General features: G+C 35.9%; 4 protein-coding genes across 4 annotated transcripts in view; 3 read left to right on the forward strand and 1 right to left on the reverse strand.

Moving 5' to 3' along the window:
• Positions 1-19,015, reverse strand: part of LOC134753264 (ATP-dependent RNA helicase abstrakt) — a 180,327-nt gene that overhangs the window by 36,115 nt on the left and 125,197 nt on the right. The window lies entirely within an intron of this gene.
• Positions 218-753, forward strand: LOC134753389 (protein LLP homolog). Its single transcript, XM_063689276.1, has one exon. The coding sequence runs from the start codon at positions 287-289 to the stop codon at positions 716-718; it is 432 nt and encodes a 143-aa protein (XP_063545346.1). The 5' UTR covers positions 218-286; the 3' UTR covers positions 719-753.
• LOC134753089 (uncharacterized) lies at positions 7,254-11,694 on the forward strand. The gene is made up of 3 exons (XM_063688853.1): positions 7,254-7,434; positions 8,521-8,605; positions 9,181-11,694. Exons 1-3 carry the CDS (start codon positions 7,389-7,391, stop codon positions 11,672-11,674), a joined length of 2,625 nt encoding a protein of 874 aa, XP_063544923.1. The 5' UTR covers positions 7,254-7,388; the 3' UTR covers positions 11,675-11,694.
• On the forward strand, positions 13,167-19,006 carry LOC134753226 (zinc finger protein 64-like). The gene is made up of 5 exons (XM_063689028.1): positions 13,167-13,305; positions 14,815-14,929; positions 16,104-16,268; positions 17,957-18,062; positions 18,155-19,006. The coding sequence occupies exons 2-5, from the start codon at positions 14,817-14,819 to the stop codon at positions 18,740-18,742; spliced, it is 972 nt and encodes a 323-aa protein (XP_063545098.1). The 5' UTR covers positions 13,167-13,305; positions 14,815-14,816; the 3' UTR covers positions 18,743-19,006.

The following is a 19,015-nucleotide window of genomic DNA, read 5'->3' on the forward strand; positions in this document are numbered from 1 at the left end:
AAATTTAACGAATAAAACATATTATTTGGATTTTGGATGCAATGTGGCTAGCATGTTTTCAATAAAATATGTTATTATAATTATACACATAATTAAAGACATATTAAAGAAGATATGATTAAGCAACATTAAGTATCAATCATAAATTGAAGCGTTATTAAGTAGAAGTCAAACAGCTTGGAATATATTCTCAAATGTCAATGTCAATATATAAAAAAAAGGTTCTTTTTAATTTTGACGCGAGCTCGTGCTCCACGTTTGTTTATATTTTTATTTCATAAACGAGATGGCGAAGTCTCTCCGCAGCAGATGGAAGCGAAAATGTCGCGCCATAAAACGGGAGCGCTATGCTGTAAAAGAACTAAGCAGGCTAAAGAAGATGCTCGGAATAAAAGAAGAAGAAAAGGTCAAAGAAAGTGAGGTTATGGAATCCGACCAAGTAATTTTCTTGGATGCTGGCGAGGTGAAGAACAAAAAGAATAAAAAGAAAGCTAAAGTTACCGAGCCAGAACAAGATCCTGAAGATGTTGAGATGAGTTCTGATGACGAGAAAATAGAGGTAGAAGGCGAGGATGGCAAGAAACGTGTCTTCAACAGTAAAACGCTCAAGGATCAAAATGGACAGTACCCAGTATGGCTGCATAAGAGGAAAATCGCGAAACTTAACAAGATCGGCAAGAAAAACGTGAAGAAACGAGCAAAGAAGCGTAGACGTTAGTGAATATTGGTATTGCATTAAAGTTAAGTTCTCAATGTAGTTGTTTTATTTACCGTCACAGAATTACTCCAATTTTTTCATGATTGTGTTTCTGATGTTTACATCCGAGTTCTAGAGTTGTAAGCCTCCTTCTCTTGCCCTCAAATAAATTATTTGCTATAAATAGGGCTATTGTATGGAAAAAAGTAAACACAAAAACAAGTACTAGTAGTTTCATTCTTATAGCTTGCATGAAACGACAAACTGTATTATGGCACTCTTAAAATTTTAAACTTTCGCTTTTTGAACACATATTAATTCACATTAAAAAAAATCGGTAAATAAAGGTAACAAAATAAATTCGCGATAGACCTGATTTTAAATGTGATTTAAAATAGTAGACCAATATTTCTTCATTGCACCAATAACAATACATTTTACATGTAAAACTGTTAATAAATAAGAAACAAAAATGTAACTAGGTAACACAATTGTATGACTTCAATCAATCAATCTTTAGGTAGTATGGCTCCATTGATACTGTCGATGATTTTGCCAATGTCAAAGTGGGATCCACGTGGGTTCGAATTAATGTTTCTTGATTAAAACTTCAGCCAGTGTACGGTAAACAATAAAATTATGGGCCTCTAGAGCTAGTAGCCAGACACGGTTAGTGGTAGAAATACCAAATGTTCTTAGAGCACGATGTTGTTCGGTGGTTGTTGTAGTTGTCTCGTAAAACCGATAGCTGGATTTTACGAGAAGCACGTGGACTACCGGCCGTTGACTCCGAAATGGTGGTTAAACATGCTTTGAGATTAATTCTCCATTCACTGCACACTACCAATTTAGATTACTGTATAATAAAGCACAGACAATATATATATATATATATTGTCTGTGACTAAAGCTATCAATATTACACTTTAAACAATATTAATGAGCAAAAAACGAGGCTACTGCGTTATGCGTTGCTGGTTATGGCGTTCGAACCGGAAGTCCATTTGTATGACTTATGGAAATCTGGTTTAGTTTGAAAAAAAAAAAAGTTACATTGGACACACTCCCAATAACTCCCAATAACCAATATAAATGCATTCATGACGATATTATAAATAGGTACATTATGAAATGATGTAAAATTTTGCTATTCCTTTTGGTACCAGACCATTTAATACAATATATAAAGATTAGAGCATACACTAAGATGTGCACATTATGCAATAACATTATTAAACAATCTATTTATCATTAGCAGTGTATCAACTATTTTACTCATATTCATAGGCAAGGCAAGCCACAGGCGCAAGCACAGGGAGGTGATGACTGAAGAAATTTGCGCCTGGCTCGCGGTCCATTATACTACTGCGCCACTAGCACCATCCCACTAACCCCGGTTAAACCTGGCGTTACCATGGTTACCAGTACAATTTGACCGAGTTAACAGTTTACCTGGTTCACCCCAGGTTAGTGGTATGTTTCAAGTGGCGCTTAGGTAACAACTTAAACACATTAAGATAGTGTACTTATTAACAAAAGATAAACACAACAAAAATAACAACAGGCTTCATATTGCCCCATTGATTAAACTTTTGTATGCCCTTGTCCAGAATTTGCTCCTGAATGGCTTGTTCTGTGTGAACCCGCCTACTTAATATCCTTGAAATTAGAAATTACTGTCCAAATTGTCTGGGACATATTACGAACAAGGCACACGAAAGGTTAAGTACAGTGATTAATTGGTGTACTTAAGCATTAAAAAAATTAAGTATATAATTTAGCCCTTATTGCAATTGGGTAGGGTAGTAATGCAAAATTGAGATTTGAACCAAGCTTTGTGGAAATAGAATAATCAGACGAATAACGAAAAGGATTTAGTTCCAGTTAAAGAAATGTTCTATTAAGAAACATATTTTTGAAAATATTGGAATAATGAGTAACTTTTTTTTTTATACTATGTCGGTGGCAAACAAGCATACGGCCCGCCTGATGTTAAGCAGTCTCCGTAGCCTATGTACGCCTGCAACTCCAGAGGAGTTTGGAGAGGAGGAGTAACTATTGCAATTTCTTTCAAACATCAGTTTAGCCAGTATTATACATATAATACCATAAGATTTTGTTCCCTCTTCTTACGGTAAAGAGAGAGAACTAAGTTTGTTAAGTTCACTTTCCATCAATTAATTTGAATCAATCACTACATAGTATAAAACAAAGTCGCTTCCTGCTGTTTGTCGGTCCCTATGTATCCTTAGATCTTTAAAACTACGCAACTAATTTTAATGTGTTTTTTTTAAATAGATAGTGATTTGAAAGGAAGGTTTATATGTATAATACATCAGCATTGCACCCGTGCGAAGCCGGGGCGGATCACTAGTGAAATTATATAATGGTTTACTAAATATTAACAGGTACTTCAATATCGCTTTCAAGTCCTCCTTTCAGCAATTAAAAAAAAGTTCCTAAAAAGGCTTGTAAGTTGTAGCTTTGATCTCCGCTTTCTCCAGCTGCTCCTTATGTGTCTCCGTACCGACGTGGCGAGTGGCTGCAGTGGACATCATCACGACATTGCATAGTGAGCAGTACATGCTATTATTGCTTAGCTGAAACATGACAGAAACTTTTATTAGAAATCGGTATATCTACCCCTAAAACGAGCTAGGCTCAAAACAAGGTCTGACTGATTCTGACTCCCGCCTCGTTGCGAATATTGCATATTGCACCCAAACTTTGCATTGGACATACACGTGTGGGGTATTAAATGAAAGCCAATGAAATATATTCAAACACTGTGTACCCAAAATACACAACAGTTCAAAGCAATTTACAAAGAAATCTTACCTTTCTTATCAAGTTCTCCGAGAAATCCTCCAAATGTGGGTATCTTTCTAAACACCTTTTATGTGTCATAAGATTTTTGTGGCCTTCCTTTAACTTATTGTTGAGTTCCATTTCAACGGCACAAAATACACATTTATACATATTGCCAACCATCAGAATTCCGTGATAGGAGTCTGAAGATATTACAAGTTTTCTACAGTCTTTTAGAGTCAAGATTACACTTTGATCATCTGAAAAACATTGCACATTCACTGTGGGTTTTTGGACCATAGTCAGCATCTTTGGTTGACGTAAAGCTGGCGCAGACATGACTTATTATCTTATATTATATAAGTAATTTCAATTCGAAACTTCAAGTATTGAATCTTCAAAAAGATTGTTTTTGTACGAACCCTGTAGAAGAGAAATGCAATCAAAAGTTTTTTAACCAGACCGGAAATGGCGGATATCTGTTGGTCTTGTCTACTCTATGGTCTATGGTGACATAGTGTTGTAAACACTTAAGTACCGTTTACGATTCATGTGATTTTTATTTATTAGTTGGTCAAGCAAATCTTGTCAGTAGAAACAGGCGGAAAATTCAAATTTTCCATGGGACGATAACCTATTTTTATTTAATTTGCTGCATTTTTCTACTGACAAGATTTGCTTGACCATATTAAAAAATTTAAAAAATAGTTTTATCGTTGTATATTAATTATATTTTATATTGTTCCGTTCAGGATCGAGAAAAGTGGCGCTGTCTTGTGTGTGTCGGAGGGCAAGTCTCATTTTGGGTCGCTGAGCCAACGGAGTAAGTAAGTAGTAAGTATTGTTCCGTTTTATTTATTTTATTAAGGTTCCGTTGGCAAAATAGCAAAACCTGGACCCTTGCCATACTAAGGTAATACTGGGGTAAAATTAGTTCTTTAAAGACTTAAAGAATAGTCCTAAAGATTCATGCGATCTTATTACATGTAATGCTATAAAATATTGTACATGTAGGTATTAATATGCAATATACTCCATCGCTGGCCGTAAACTTGTTTATGCTTCGACGTAGATTGAATAACATAAAATAAAAACTTGTAGTCAGTTAAACTTTATTATAGTTACCTATAATAATAAAAAGAGGCCGGCAGTTTTTATTATACAATGCAATCATGTTGTGGTTTCTAAAAGTATTGTTTCGTAAGTACAACTTGGATACTTTATTTAAAAGTTTTAAAACTTAGTCATCATCATCATCAATTTATTCAGTAACAATATTACATTGAGTTTGAAATCACTTCACTTCAATTGAGTAAACTTAAACTAAAGTCAAAAATCTAGGCAGCAACGTCCATTTTGACATTTGCGGCAGTAATGCAGTCGACAGCAATATCGCGCTTGCATTCTGGTGCAGTCAACTGCATAACTGCAGAAAATGTCAAAAAGGTCAATTTACCAAAAAAATATGAAATTTCACATTTCCTGCAGAAATGCAGTCGACTGCAACAGTGTTGCAGTGTGACAATTAATACTGCCGACTGAATTATTGCTACAAATGTCAGAATAGACGTATTCTGAATCCGAACGTTAACATAAACCTATTTTCATTTATAGTCTGTGGTGTAAAAACTATACTTAGCGAGTCTATCGGCCATATTAAAGGACCTGATGATAGAGAAGTTAATACGTTTTTGGGAAAAATACTACAGGCTGATAAATTCGATGAGCTCGCGGATAGAATAGCAGAAAGAGCGGTAAAAAAGCTTAATGACTTCCAGAAAACTATTGCTATTGAAAAATTAGTTTCTGATGATGGAATATATCGTAGTCAGACGAAACCTGGTCTAAAACGGAGACTACCGCATAAACATAACCATAAGCATGGTAAAATTGACGTCGATACTGTTATAAAGAAAGCAACCTTAGGTGACTTAAAATTGAGATATAAATATTTAAAGAACAAACATGCCAAGGCCACTTCGCAGAAAGACAACGACGAATCTGTAATAAATACTGACCATAACGAAGACAGTGAGAGAGATCAAAATATCAAAACAATTAGTGATGAATATAGTGTTCAAGACTTTAAGAATCCGTTTGGTATAGGAAAAATCATTTCTTGGGTTAACAAATCTCCTAAGCATCCACCACCTAGAGATGAACAACTAGATGATTCGTTTAGAAGTGACAATAATGACGGGCTTAGTAATGGAAGTAAATCAGGAGAAAAAGGCGAGAACTTAACCAGAACAACAAGGACAGAAGGAGACAGACAATTTATTTTAGAAGATCACCCAGATTATAAAGAATATAATGAACAGCTGGCTAATATTGAAAATCTTGATGGCGCTGAACAGCATTTTTAGCAAATCATACTTATAATCAAATTGTAAACACAACAATTAATAAATTGGCCCGTGATACAGTCAGACCAAGATAACTCTGCAACGATTTTGATAGCATAGACTGTGCATGTGTTACGTATACGTCATAATTTCATAGAATTTTGACGTTTAAAATAACACTTGCACAGTCTGGGCTACCAGACTTATCTTGGTCTAACTCTAGAAAGTCAACAGACACTAGAATCCATAAAGTCCTCTTTTGTTAGAGTTCTGTATTCCGTAGTTCCGTAGTCAACCCTTAAAGACTACCGTACAGCACCGCGACCTTGGTGCGGTGCAGCGCACATATCGATAGTGCGTAAGGTGGTCGCCGTACGTAAGTTAAGGTCGCAGCTATAAGTTAGCAAGAGATATTTTCACCGCACCAAGGTCTCGGTGCGGTAGTCTGTTACGGTTTATAGTTTCGCCGTGTCTGTTATACTCCCGCCACACTAAGTTCCTCACACTGCTCCTCGCTGCTCTTCACGCTGCCGCGATATTGCCCTCTGGCCACAGCTGGCACAAAGTTGTTTGCCTGTGCAACGCAATGAACGTAGAAAATGTGGCATCGTGCATTTTTAGTATAGATAGCGAATTAAACAGACAAAGTTGACTTGCCAGAGTATATTTTTGATAATAATCACTGAGAGTGAACCTCTAACTCTTGAACCGTGGAATATGTGTAATACAAAAGATTATATTAATAATGATCGGTTAAACCGTTTTTAAATTTTCTCAAAAAAATCATCAGTTCTTAGTAAAATTAGGTGATGTGGAGATTATTATTATTATTATTTATTTAAATTATTTACACGGCATCACAGCATAGGCCAATACACCGAATAATTAAACTAGTTACAGGTATACAAATTACAAATACAAAATATATATAACAGATAGTCATATTAAGTCAAATGCAAGTGTTGGAAAGCCTATCATCCTTCATCTCACAAAACCTCAGACACTCCTGGCACACATTCGCCCATCTCCACGCAAACAAGTCGCACTCTGGTGCTGATGTCATGAGTGCATTGAGCAGCGATAACGCGCGGAGGAGTGGCGAGATACTCCATTTTGCTTATTACCCCTTTTTAAAACGTCTATTGTGACAGACGGGCAACTACGGGGAATCCTACTCTCCTATATATTATACTACTCTTTGTCCTATTCTGAGCATGGCCCAAAGAGTAGTATAATATATGCATGGCCCGACAAGCATGTTTTTGTTTTGCACATCACTAATATAAACCGGTAAAGAAAAGATGGCTGGCTTAAAAGACGCGCATCCAGGTCATAAATATAAAAAAAAGAAAAGAAATGACAATTCGTCATAAATGTCAAAATCGATTGCGACAATTGCGAGTTGCGACGTTTGCGTCTCGTGTGCATTGTTTGTAATTATTTGTTTAATTTTATTTACTTCGGATAACATAGCATATGAAACATATTTGTTTGTAAATAATTGTATTATACCAACTTACATCTAATGCTTCGTTAAAATGCAAACAAGTACAACTTTCAAGCCGAATTCTGAAGTGAGCAGAGGTAAGCCGTTTTGATAACAATAATATATATTTATTACACCGCCAATATATATTTATAGGTTTGTTTTAAGATTTTTCATACTATAGTTTTAATTTTAATGATTATTTTATTTATTACAATGATGATGTAATAAGCGTTAAAACGGGACCCTATTACTAAGACTCAGCTGTCCTGTCTGTCACCAGGCTGTATCTCATGAACCGTGTTCGCTAGAGAGTTGAAATTTTCACAGATGATGTAAGATGATTTAAGTAGGGCTCCCATACAACACACGTGATGTTTTGCCGTTTTTTGCGTATTGGTACGAAACCTTTCGTGCGCGAGTCCGACTCGTAGTTGGCCGATTTTTGTTGTTTGTATATTTTATATTATAGTTTTTTTTGTGTAATTCGACATTTAGAGACTGGCTACATCTATCTAATATTTCATTGATTCCATATTTGTAATTGTTTTTTGTAATTATTGGTTATTTTTATTGCTTGTAAAAATTTGACATGTAAAATTGCCTCTGTGGCCTATTTGCTGAAGAAAAGTTAGATGTTGATGTTTTTATTGTGACCTATTCATCACCCAGTCAATATTGAATTACTTCTATTGTTTTAAAGTTAATACTATACTTCGTTTTTTTAGCATTAGAAAAAGGGTAAACAATCTTAATGTGTCTTTTTATGATTAGGTTATTTATAGGTTAGTTTAATTTTTATACTCTATGTTTAGGTAGTTATTTATTTTAAATTGTATTTTAATTATTACATTAAAAAAATATATTTCAATGTAACAATTTTATTATATAGCATATATGATCATTTACATTCTTTTGGTTACATTTTAAGTAATTGTAACTATATTTTTTTTACTGTTTTTTTAAATAAAATACCATGTCAGGATTGTTTAACCAATTTTAATTGATTGCAAAAAAAAAGAAGTATAGCATAATGTCAGCATAGTCCAGATTCCAAACTTTTTTGTTAAACTATCTGTTAAATTAAAAAACACAATAAATTGACTATTCTCAGTTTTTATTTTAATCGCGCATAATCTAGTGTTATCACAATTAACCACATTTTTAGTTGTTAATGTTGGCAGATAAGAAAGTGTGCTGCGTGAAAGACTGCCCCGCTAAGGATGCAGAAGATGTCACATATTTCAGTCTACCTGCAAATGTAGATAGGTGAGTGTGAATTAAACCAGTTTATAATTACTAGATCTATAATTCTATAAGCCTATCTAAATTTTTTTTTAAATCAGCATCTGAAGCATTAAAAAAGTGTCATCTTCTGGTGCAATATCTTAATAAGTAATAACTTGACTATTTTCCATATTTAGGGTTCCGTACCCAAAGGGACCCTATTACTAAGACTGGTGTCCGTCCGTCTGTCACCAGGCTGTATCTCATGAACCATGATAGCTAGACAGTTGAAATTTTCACAGATGATGTATTTCTGTTGCCGCTATAACAAGTAAAGCTTCAACTCCTATACAACAGAAGTGTTTTTTTTTTTTCGTTTTTTTGCGTAATAGTACGGATTCCTTCGTGCGCCCGAGTCCGACTCGCACTTGGCCGGTTTTTGTGTAAAATTAAGAAATCCGCAATTTGATTTAATTTTCCTATAACTTAATACAGATTTTTTTCTCTGAATTCATCATTTCTAGCTAATTTGAAACAGATATTTTCTTCTCCTATTCTAACACCGGTATTGTTGATATAGTTTCATAGTAAATAAAGAAATTTTACTTTTGTTTCAGGAGATTGCAATGGCTAAAGCTTTTAGGAATAACAGACTTATATAATGATATACAAAATACAAGGGACTATGCAGTGTGCTCGATCCACTTTGAGGAAAGCCAAATAAATGTTCTTAAACAAGTTCTACCCACAGCTATCCCTACTAGACATGTCCCAAGGATAAGAAAGGGTGAACACATTTTTAGTTCCAATACCGCATCACAGACAGACTTCTCCAGTAGTGAGGATGATGATGATGAAATTAATAATGATGATGAAAAATTAATAGTTTATAAAAGAATCAAACCTAATAGAAAAATGTTTGTCTATTGTGAGATTGATTGTGATGGTAGACAATTTTATGATGATGAAATTGAGGAAGAGCCGTCTTTTTCATTATGCCACAGTGAAAACGAACCAAGAGACAGTATTGCTTTAGGGAATAGGAAAATATTTGTTGTTTATGAAGATGGAGATACCGAAGTAAGTGAAAATAATGGTACATCACTTACTAATAAAGTTACACCTAAATGTAATGTACCAGATAATGGAGGAAATAACGCTGTACCTGTGATAACTAATGTTGTTAGTTTACAAAACCCAATATTAATCTTTGATAAATTCTTAAAATGGCGACACAGAACAACAGACAGACAGAAAGGGTCAAAATATGAAAAAGACTTCAAAATATTTGCATTGAATCTACATACGATAAATACAAGAGCTTACAGACTACTGATAGATACCTGGCAACTGCCTAAAGAAAAAGAGTTGAAGGATATACAGCTAAAGATGGGGCCAAGATTAGATGAACAAATGATGATATTACTAGAGCAAAAGTTTAAATTGCTGTCGAACAAAGCAAAGTTTTGCACTCTAGGACTCTATGCTATGCCTTTAAAGCCTCATCTTTATTATGATCCTGCTAACGATAATATAATAGGAGTGCATAATGTTAATGGTGACAAAAAAAACATGGCAGCTACATATGCTTTAATAGCTATGGTTAGAGGCTTAATAGTTCCATGGCATCAGCCTTTAGTGTATTCATTCTTCTCAACAATGACAGAAGTTGATGATATAGAACTATTCCTAAAGGACATTATTGAGAAACTGAAGAGTTTAGGTCTGATAGTTTTGGGGGTTGTGATGGGATCTGATGATTTCTTTTGGAAGTATTGTAGATCGAAACACTTTATTTCCGTGACGAAGCCTTATCTGAGGATTGGGACAAAGAAGTTGTATGTCGTGTTTGACATCCCACATGTTCTGAACATGTTCAAAGAAGAATTTTTGGAGAATGACTATATGTTTGAGAATGAAATGGTCTCCGGAAAGTATGTGAAGCTGGTTTATGATATTGACAAGGAACAAGCGAGAAAGTTGTCTAAATTGACTGATGAACATATGAAAGTTGGTAAGAAACAGAGAGATATTGAACATTCTCTCCAAGTTTTTAGCAAAGCAGTCTGTGGAGCAATATGCTTTTATAAAGACCATGGGTTGATAGATGAAGAAGTAACACCAACAGTAAACTTTATAAAGAAAGTCAACGAGAGTTTCGACGTGTTAATTAGTGGAGATAAAAATAAGGATAAGATGAAATTGGTTGCAGCACAAAACAAAGCACTTGATAATGGTTTATCAGTATTCAAAAAGCTGGCTAAAGTAACGGATCTTGACAAAAACAGCGCTGTTCAAGAAGTCGACAGCTTAAAATACTTTCTAGTGTCATTTAGGTCTCTATGGTTAATATCTTGTGTTTTGAAAGATGCGAAGCAAATTGGGATGATTCAAACGAGATTCTGTAACTTAGAGCCGATGCTTAAATTCGTAAAGTTGATTAAAAAAGACGCTAAAACTAATAAGCCATCTTCAATTAAATTTACGGGGTCTTTTTCAAAATTGTTCGTCAAATACTTGGTAGATTTGACACCAGCTCCAAAATCCATAGGCAATATGGATGACTTTTTAAAAATGGCTGACGGCGTTAAGGATTGCTACGAAGTTTATAGCGGGGACCGGATTCGTTTAAAAGACAATGATTACAGATTTACGTTGCCGAATACATACGCTATTATCTACGTCTCAAGCTATTTACTGTATAAATGCTCGATACTTCACACATGTAAAGTATTTGTGGAATTCATGAAACGTTTGGTTGATTTAAATAAAACAAAAGTGTATGTGCATTTTAAAAACTGCAACAAAGAGGCGGCGTTTTATGGCAAATTAAAGTTACCACCGATTGAGTTTCCAGCCTATGTGGAAAGATTAGATAAATATTTTATAACGTGCTTTAACAATTATTTTCATACGAATCCAGCAGAAACAATATTTCGTTCACTAAAAAACGTTCCTTCCTGGAAATTCCCGTGTCCGTGCTTTCCACATGAATATATGCTCAAACTTTTTGTACGGACAAGAATGTATGAAACGGTACTTCACAATACTAAATGTTTAAAAAATGTATCGTGTGATACTCCATACAGCTTGGAAGCTAAACAGTTGTGATTTATGTGTATAATAAAAATGGACCTAAATAGTAATTGGTATTGATTTTCGTTTTTAACGAAGAAAACTATCCCCCATAACTAATGCTCACATAAGTTATACTTATAGTACAGGGCCATAATAAAGCTCATAGGCCCTACCCCATGGCTCTACCATTTAAAAAAAACCAAAAACCGAATAAACAATAGAATACAGACAAGAATAGCCGGACAACCATACGAAAACATTTTACCCAAGCTGAAACCGAGTCGCTTCGCTCGCCCTTTACGCTCGCTCGGTCATTAATAGATACATTTAACTTACATACACCCGAAAACCATAACTTTCCGTCGACCGCTGAGCAAACAGCGGAGCAAAAAAGTATAATCAGCGGAGCATACGCTTTGCATTACGCAACCAGGCAAGTATTATTAGTTCCAACATTTGTCGCCAGATGGCTCTGCGTGTATTTTAAATGGCGCTATCGTTTCTTTCCCGCAGTTCAGATAAGTTTGATGTTGGTTTGATGGCCATGGTCATTCACTCCGTTCGAGCCAAGTTGACTGTATCAACTTAATTTTTTAATTCGTTCTTGTTAATACCAGCAAGAACGGTAAATATAAGAAAGTATTAATAATTTCTTTAACATGACTTTTATTACTCGACATAAGTTCGTAGATAACAGCCATGAATCTAGTATAACTGGATCGGTCATGAGGGGTGGGCGCAAATGACCGAACGGGATAGTCTTATGTATGTATCTTTCAGTAAGAGTAGCAGAGAAAGATTATTTCTGTTATTGTTTGTCCTTGTCACAGTCACTTTTTTAGGGTTCCGTACCCAAAGGGTAAAAACGGGACCCTATTACTAAGACTCCGCTGTCCGTCTGTCTGTCACCAGGCTGTATCTCATTAACCGTGATAGCTAGACAGTTGAAATTTTCACAGATGATGTATTTCTGTTGCCGCTATAACAACAAATACTAAAAACAGAATAATATAAATATTTAAATGGGGCTCCCATACAACAAACGTGATTTTTTTGCTGTTTTTTTCCGCAATGGTACGGAACCCTTCGTGCGCGAGTCCGACTCGCACTTGGCCTGTTTTTTTTTATTCCCCGCCGTTTAGTATGGTTTATGGTGGGCTACAAACATACTCGACCCATCATATTGTCGCATTGCGTATGTTTTGTCCCTCACGGGCGCACGAGTATAGCTGATCTATGTAATGCTAGGTCTATGTACAAACGATAGTTTGTCAAAGGACTGTCTCATTCATTTCAAACAGACAGAGAGAATGATATTATCTTTGTCTTACACTAGTACTAGCACCCAAAAGAAAAGGATGAGCATAGTTTTTTTTGTTCTTATTTACTGACAATTCAATATACTCTATGATAGAGACATATTTTTTCATTATCCTTAAAATTGGTGAACGAAACAAAAATGTCAAACTGAGACTTTAAAAAAAAAACATTTTGACATATGTTAATTATGTTATTTGTCTATGTCATGGCTTTATTGGCTATTTACCAGTAAAATATTTTTGTTGTTATTTTCCCAAGGAAATAATCTTAATTTATGTGTATAGTTTTAGGTTAAAAAGTGGTAAAATACGAAGGTTTCGATTCCACTTTATTTAAGACTTCAGGTAATTTATTTTTACTATTATAGAAAAACCGGCATAACACTTACTTCCATTTACTTGTTTGTTTACAAACTTTAATTACAACATTTTTGTTATAATACCTATATCAATTTATATTGAAAAGAACTTCACAAATACAAATAATGTATTAATAACACCAAGTTACATGTCAGGGACAGTCTATACGTAGTTGACGTTGCTATTGTTAAAGTTACTAAATTCATTTATGAGACTAACTAATAGGTTACTAAACTACTAATACGCTAATACGTAAATTTTATTAAGTTACCTTAATTACAATATGTAACTGTACTATTGTGTGCCCTTACAGGGTGTCATGAACTGGCTATATAAAATGTAACACCTTATTATGTACATGACAATGCAATATTGAATAAATGACTATATCGAAATTATCGAATTTAAAATTAATTTGAACATTATTTAAGTATACACTTTTCAATATTACAGTAAAACTCGTTTGTAGAACTCGTTTACGGAATAAAATGTATGAGTAAGAAGCCACTTGCGTAATCTACTTGAAGACTTTTAGTTTAGTAGAACAGTAAGTGGTCACACTCGGAAAAAAGGTTTCAAGGAATAAGAAACGGTGGTAGGTAACCATTTCTTATTCCTTGAAAGAGGTAGGTAGGTTAAAAAAAAAAAAAAAAAAAAAAAAATATCTTTATTTCAGAACATTTAAAATTCCATACAATATTGTTAGTACCATCGTTATACCTATGTGTTAGTAAATACATTAAAAATAAAAACAAAACTTTTAACAATAAAATCAAAATCCAATAAATTTAAATAATTAATATGTCAGATTCAAAATAATATAGACTAGAATAGAAGATAGTACAAATTAAAAAAGGAAAATGGAATCTTGAGCATTGCGAGGGTTTTTCACACAAGGTGTAACAAAAATATTAGTGGGCATCCGCATTATTAAGTTATTAATGAAAATAAGGAATAAGTTACCATTCCCCCTCTTATCTCAAAAACTACTGGGTCTAAAATTAAAACATAAATCAGGTGTCTGATCTCAGAGGTAATTTCATCAATTCATCATAACTTAGGGGGCGTCCATCAATTACGTGAGGGGTTTTTGAGAATCTTTTTGACCCCCGTAAAAAATTACGTGGTATTCGCCAAACGACGTATCACACATGGAAATGTCTTTATACGATGTTTTGCACATTGTGCAAGGTTTTTGACAAAGGGGTAATTACTAATTACTGAAAGTATGCTAAACTAAGGGTCTTCCTACATATGTCGACGCGGAATCGGAAAAAGCCGATAGAAAAAAACCTTTATGTCCTGCGCATTAAGAGCGAAAGAGGCGTCGGCGTGTCGGCACTTTGGCAGGCGTCTGCCGATGCGAACCGAGCCGGATGACGACTTTTTCACTCTTACTGCGCCGACATAAAGGTTTTTCCTATTGTATTTTGCCGATTCCGCGTCGACATATGTAAGGAGACCCTAAGGTCTCCTATGTCATTTTTTTCAGAGCCATGGACCCATATGGGAGTGTACCGGTCTTTATAGACGTGGAACGAGCACCAGACCGGTATATTCTTACCCAAGGAATGTGCCAAAACCTCATTCAAGACAAAATGGAGACCAGGTATAAATAAAAAAATAAAAATAAAAAAGCCTTTAATTCCACACAATAAATAAATAAATAAAAATCATTTATTTCAGACTATTAAAAGGTCCATACATGGTTAGCAAATATTACAATTATTACTAGTGTTAGTATCGCATAAAAACTAAAACTAAAAACCAGATGGCGAGTGCATGCAGCACCTGCCAACGGTTGAGCATGGGGCCATTTTCGCGCTCCATGAACACGCCCAGAATGCTGTATGAACAATACAATACACAATACAATATGAACAATACTTAAAAAATAAATAAATTATAGTTATAGCTAACTTACTTAATTATTAATTTTATAAAATAACTTAATTACTATGATTGGTGGACCTCTTGTCGAGTAAAGGCCTCCCCCAGCCGCCGCCATTCTGAGTGGTACTGCGCTACCTCTTGCCATTTGTGCGGGCATAGAGTAACTTATAGTATACTAGAGCGTTACTGTCATAGTAAATTTTGTAACCCCAGTAAATTCACTGCCATCTGTCGACACACTTTAAAACTAAAAATGAAAATTTATAAAAATACGATAAAATGTATTTAAATATGGATAAATGTTTTTTTTTATTTGCATTAATTATTTTTATGATTTTGACCCATGTTCTTTCACTGATATGCATTAAAATTGTTAAATAACAAACGAAACCGTCAACGTCATCTATACGACAGTAGGCCAAAGCTAGTAGCACCCTCTGAACGAGAATGAAATTTTCTTGATTTTCGAGGCACGTTTTTTCCATAAACTGTATCCATCTATTACGGAGTTATATCTATCTTTGGTGCGGGTATGGTGTTGGTGACGTCATCAACCCATCTTGTGGTTGGTCTGCCAGACTTTCTTTTTCCTTGTGGCCCTTTCCAAAGTGTCACACGTTTGGTCCATTTTTGGAGACCAGATATAAGAAAGTTTTTAGGGTTCCGTATCCAAAGGGTGACAAATGGAACCCTATGATATTCTGTAGTGTTACACCCGCAAACCCGCAAACATTTATATTATATATATATATGTATCGTTGTATAAGTACCCGCAACACAAGACTGTCGAGCTTACTGTGGGACTAGTCAGTTAATGTCCTATAGTACTTATATGAAAAAGTTCAACTTTTTTGACAAAAAATCTTAAACCTAACCATTTATTTCAATAGCACTGGGGAAAGCCACGCATTTGATCCAAGCCAGCCTCCTGCAATGGTGCATCAAAACCAACCAATGCCGACAAGTCAAGCAGCTTCAAACCAAGACTTGCAAGTGATGTCAAGTCAAACTGAAGTCGGTCAAAGTGAAGCTAAAAAGCCAAGTGGGACTGGAAAGTAAGCGGCGTCATTTTTCTCAATCTATATTTATACGATTATCGTAACATTCGTAACTTGACAAAGGCTTGCGTGACCGAGTCGGGGACGAGCGGAAATGTGGGGAAACAGCATTGGTACTAAACAGCCAAAAGATGTAGGGAATCAACCACATAAACCAATAGCATTGATTGGGAACATCTTCGCTCGGCTCCGCCATGGAACTTTCAGTAGAAATAGAAAGAAAGCGATGTTATTGTTTGTCCTTGTCATAGTCTCACTTTTCATTTCTACTTCTAAAAAATCCTAAGTGTCACATCAAAACAGTAGACATACTTAGAGCTCGTTCCCACTATGTCGGATGTCGGTACGATTTTTAATCGGGTATCGTAGTGACAGAACATTTTATATGAAGCTATTCACACACGAACGACAACGATTTTGTGTCGGATCCGACATAAAATATCGTGTTTTGTCCTCCGTCCGGAAAAATATCGTGTCGGCGGCGCTGTTCACATGATGTCGGATGTCGGACCGACCCCGCCCGCGCCGCACCCCCTGTGCCTCCCGCGCGTCGCATCGCGTGTGGGGCCTCGTTTGAACTGTCGTTAAAAGGGCACCAGCTGCGGTCATGGCCGACAGTAGAGCACAAAGTATAAGTAGGTACATTGCAGTCAGAACAAAACTTATGTACTAAATTAAATTAACAATTTTTTTTTACTTAAACACGAAAAATTAGTTTTTAGTGGTTAGCTGCACGCTGTGTGCATTGCAGCAACAACAAAAGGGTTCCGACTCAGCTATACGCTCCACTCTATTGAGCGGAGCACTGATATTCTGCCGGAACCCAGATCACGTTACAGTTAGGTAAATATGACGGTGATAAGTATACGGTACTGTAAAAAGTGTGTAGTTGAGTGGTGTTAGAAAGTTCTGAAATAAAATACATAAATAAAACAGAAAATAAGCATAAACATAGAAATAAAATAGAAGTGGCCATAAAATAAGAGTGAGAAAGCGCGAAAGGTTCGGTACAAGATCTCATAGCAATACCGATTAGATCCTGAAATCAGCAACCAAAAAGCCGTATGGTATCCCTGTTTTTTGTTTTTCAAGCAGTATCTTTTTAAACTGGTGTTTAAAAGTTTGCTTATTTTTGAGCCGTCTTACAGGTGGAGGGATATCATTCCAGCATTTGGTCGCGAGATACCGGAAACAACCGGTAAATGCAATCGTTCTATGAGGGTATGTTGTCAGGAATGTTATAACGTGGTTCGTGCTCTGGTGACAGTTTGCTGTATGATATTGAACCTTACGGCTCGGCCACGACATCGCGCGGCGGCGGCAGCGGCGAGCGGCGGCCATAGGTTTGAGCGAGACACAGCGATCGGACCTTTCGTTCCCACCTACGGCCGCCGCTCGCCGCTGTCGTGGCCGGGCCGTTAGGGTCTCCCTACATATATCGACGCGGATTCAGCAAAAGCCGATAGAAAAAACCTTTATGTCTGCGCAATAAGAGCGAAAAAGTCATCATTCGGCTCGGCTCGCATCGGCCGGCGCCTGCCGTGGTTTTTTCTATCGGCTTTAGCCGATTCCGCGACGATATATTTGGGGAGACCCAGGTGGGTTAGAAATCAAATACCCTGGCTGTACACTAACGCTCTGTACATGTATGTACCCCTAATACTTACTCTTTTCTGTACTTTTAGGGCGGACGAGGCAGCCTTGGGGCCGGTGCCGCGCCGAATACGTTGCCCTGAATGTCAGCGTTACACGGCAGAGAATGAGGAAAAAATGCTGCGTCACATCAAAAAGGTATGTACGTTATTAACAGTGACCGGGATAGGAAGAGTGCTGCACTCTGGTGGCAGAACACAGAGAGTGAGAAAAGTATTATTTCTTTTCAGGTCCATAAAGGCGAAAACCCCTTCCAATGCTACATGTGCGACTACAGCACATACAATAAAAGCCTATTCGAGGAACACGTTCGCATCCATCAAGGAATTAAACCCTTCAAATGCTCCCAATGTGATTACAAGAGCGCATCAAAAAAAAACTTAAAAAAACACGCATTGATCCATAGACCAAACAACCCACTAAAATGTAAACAATGCGATTTCATTGGAAGACATTCGAAAGCCTTAAAAAGACACGAGGAAACTCACTCGGACGCTGATTGGCTAAAGTTTGACAGCTGCAAATTCCAATTTCAAGATTTGGCCGCGTTCAAAAAACATGAACGCACCCATAAGTTTAAATGTAAAGATTGCGATTTTAAAAGCTGTTCGAGACCGTTTTTAAAACGACACATGGTTAAAGAGCATGGTTTGACAGATGATACTGTCAAATGGGGCAGTTTCAGCTGTCAGATTTGTGGTTGGACTTCTAGTACGATGGCGAAGATTCTGCTGCATTTGATACATCATCCTAAGCAAGAGGTTGATGAAAGTGTTATAGATATAAGTGTTTTGAGGAAGCATGGTATTATGGGGTGAAATCTTAGACTAATACAGCTAAGAATGGTATTGACAAGTGGTTTTTAGAAAGTATGAACAATTTAAGGCAATTAATGTTGTATAATTTATAGTGGGACATAAAATAGTAGAAATTAAATAAAATGGAACTTAAAAATTTCTATACTAAATTGTTGCCATGTTTAAGCATTTTACGTCAAAAATGTGACAGTTACGTAGGAAGTGGCGCCCTCAATAATTTTCTACAATTTCTTGTCTGACTATACTTTCACATTTTATATTTACGATATTGTA

The sequence above is a fragment of the Cydia strobilella genome, chromosome 26 (assembly GCF_947568885.1).
Source record: "Cydia strobilella chromosome 26, ilCydStro3.1, whole genome shotgun sequence".
In the NCBI taxonomy this organism is placed as follows: domain Eukaryota; kingdom Metazoa; phylum Arthropoda; class Insecta; order Lepidoptera; family Tortricidae; genus Cydia; species Cydia strobilella.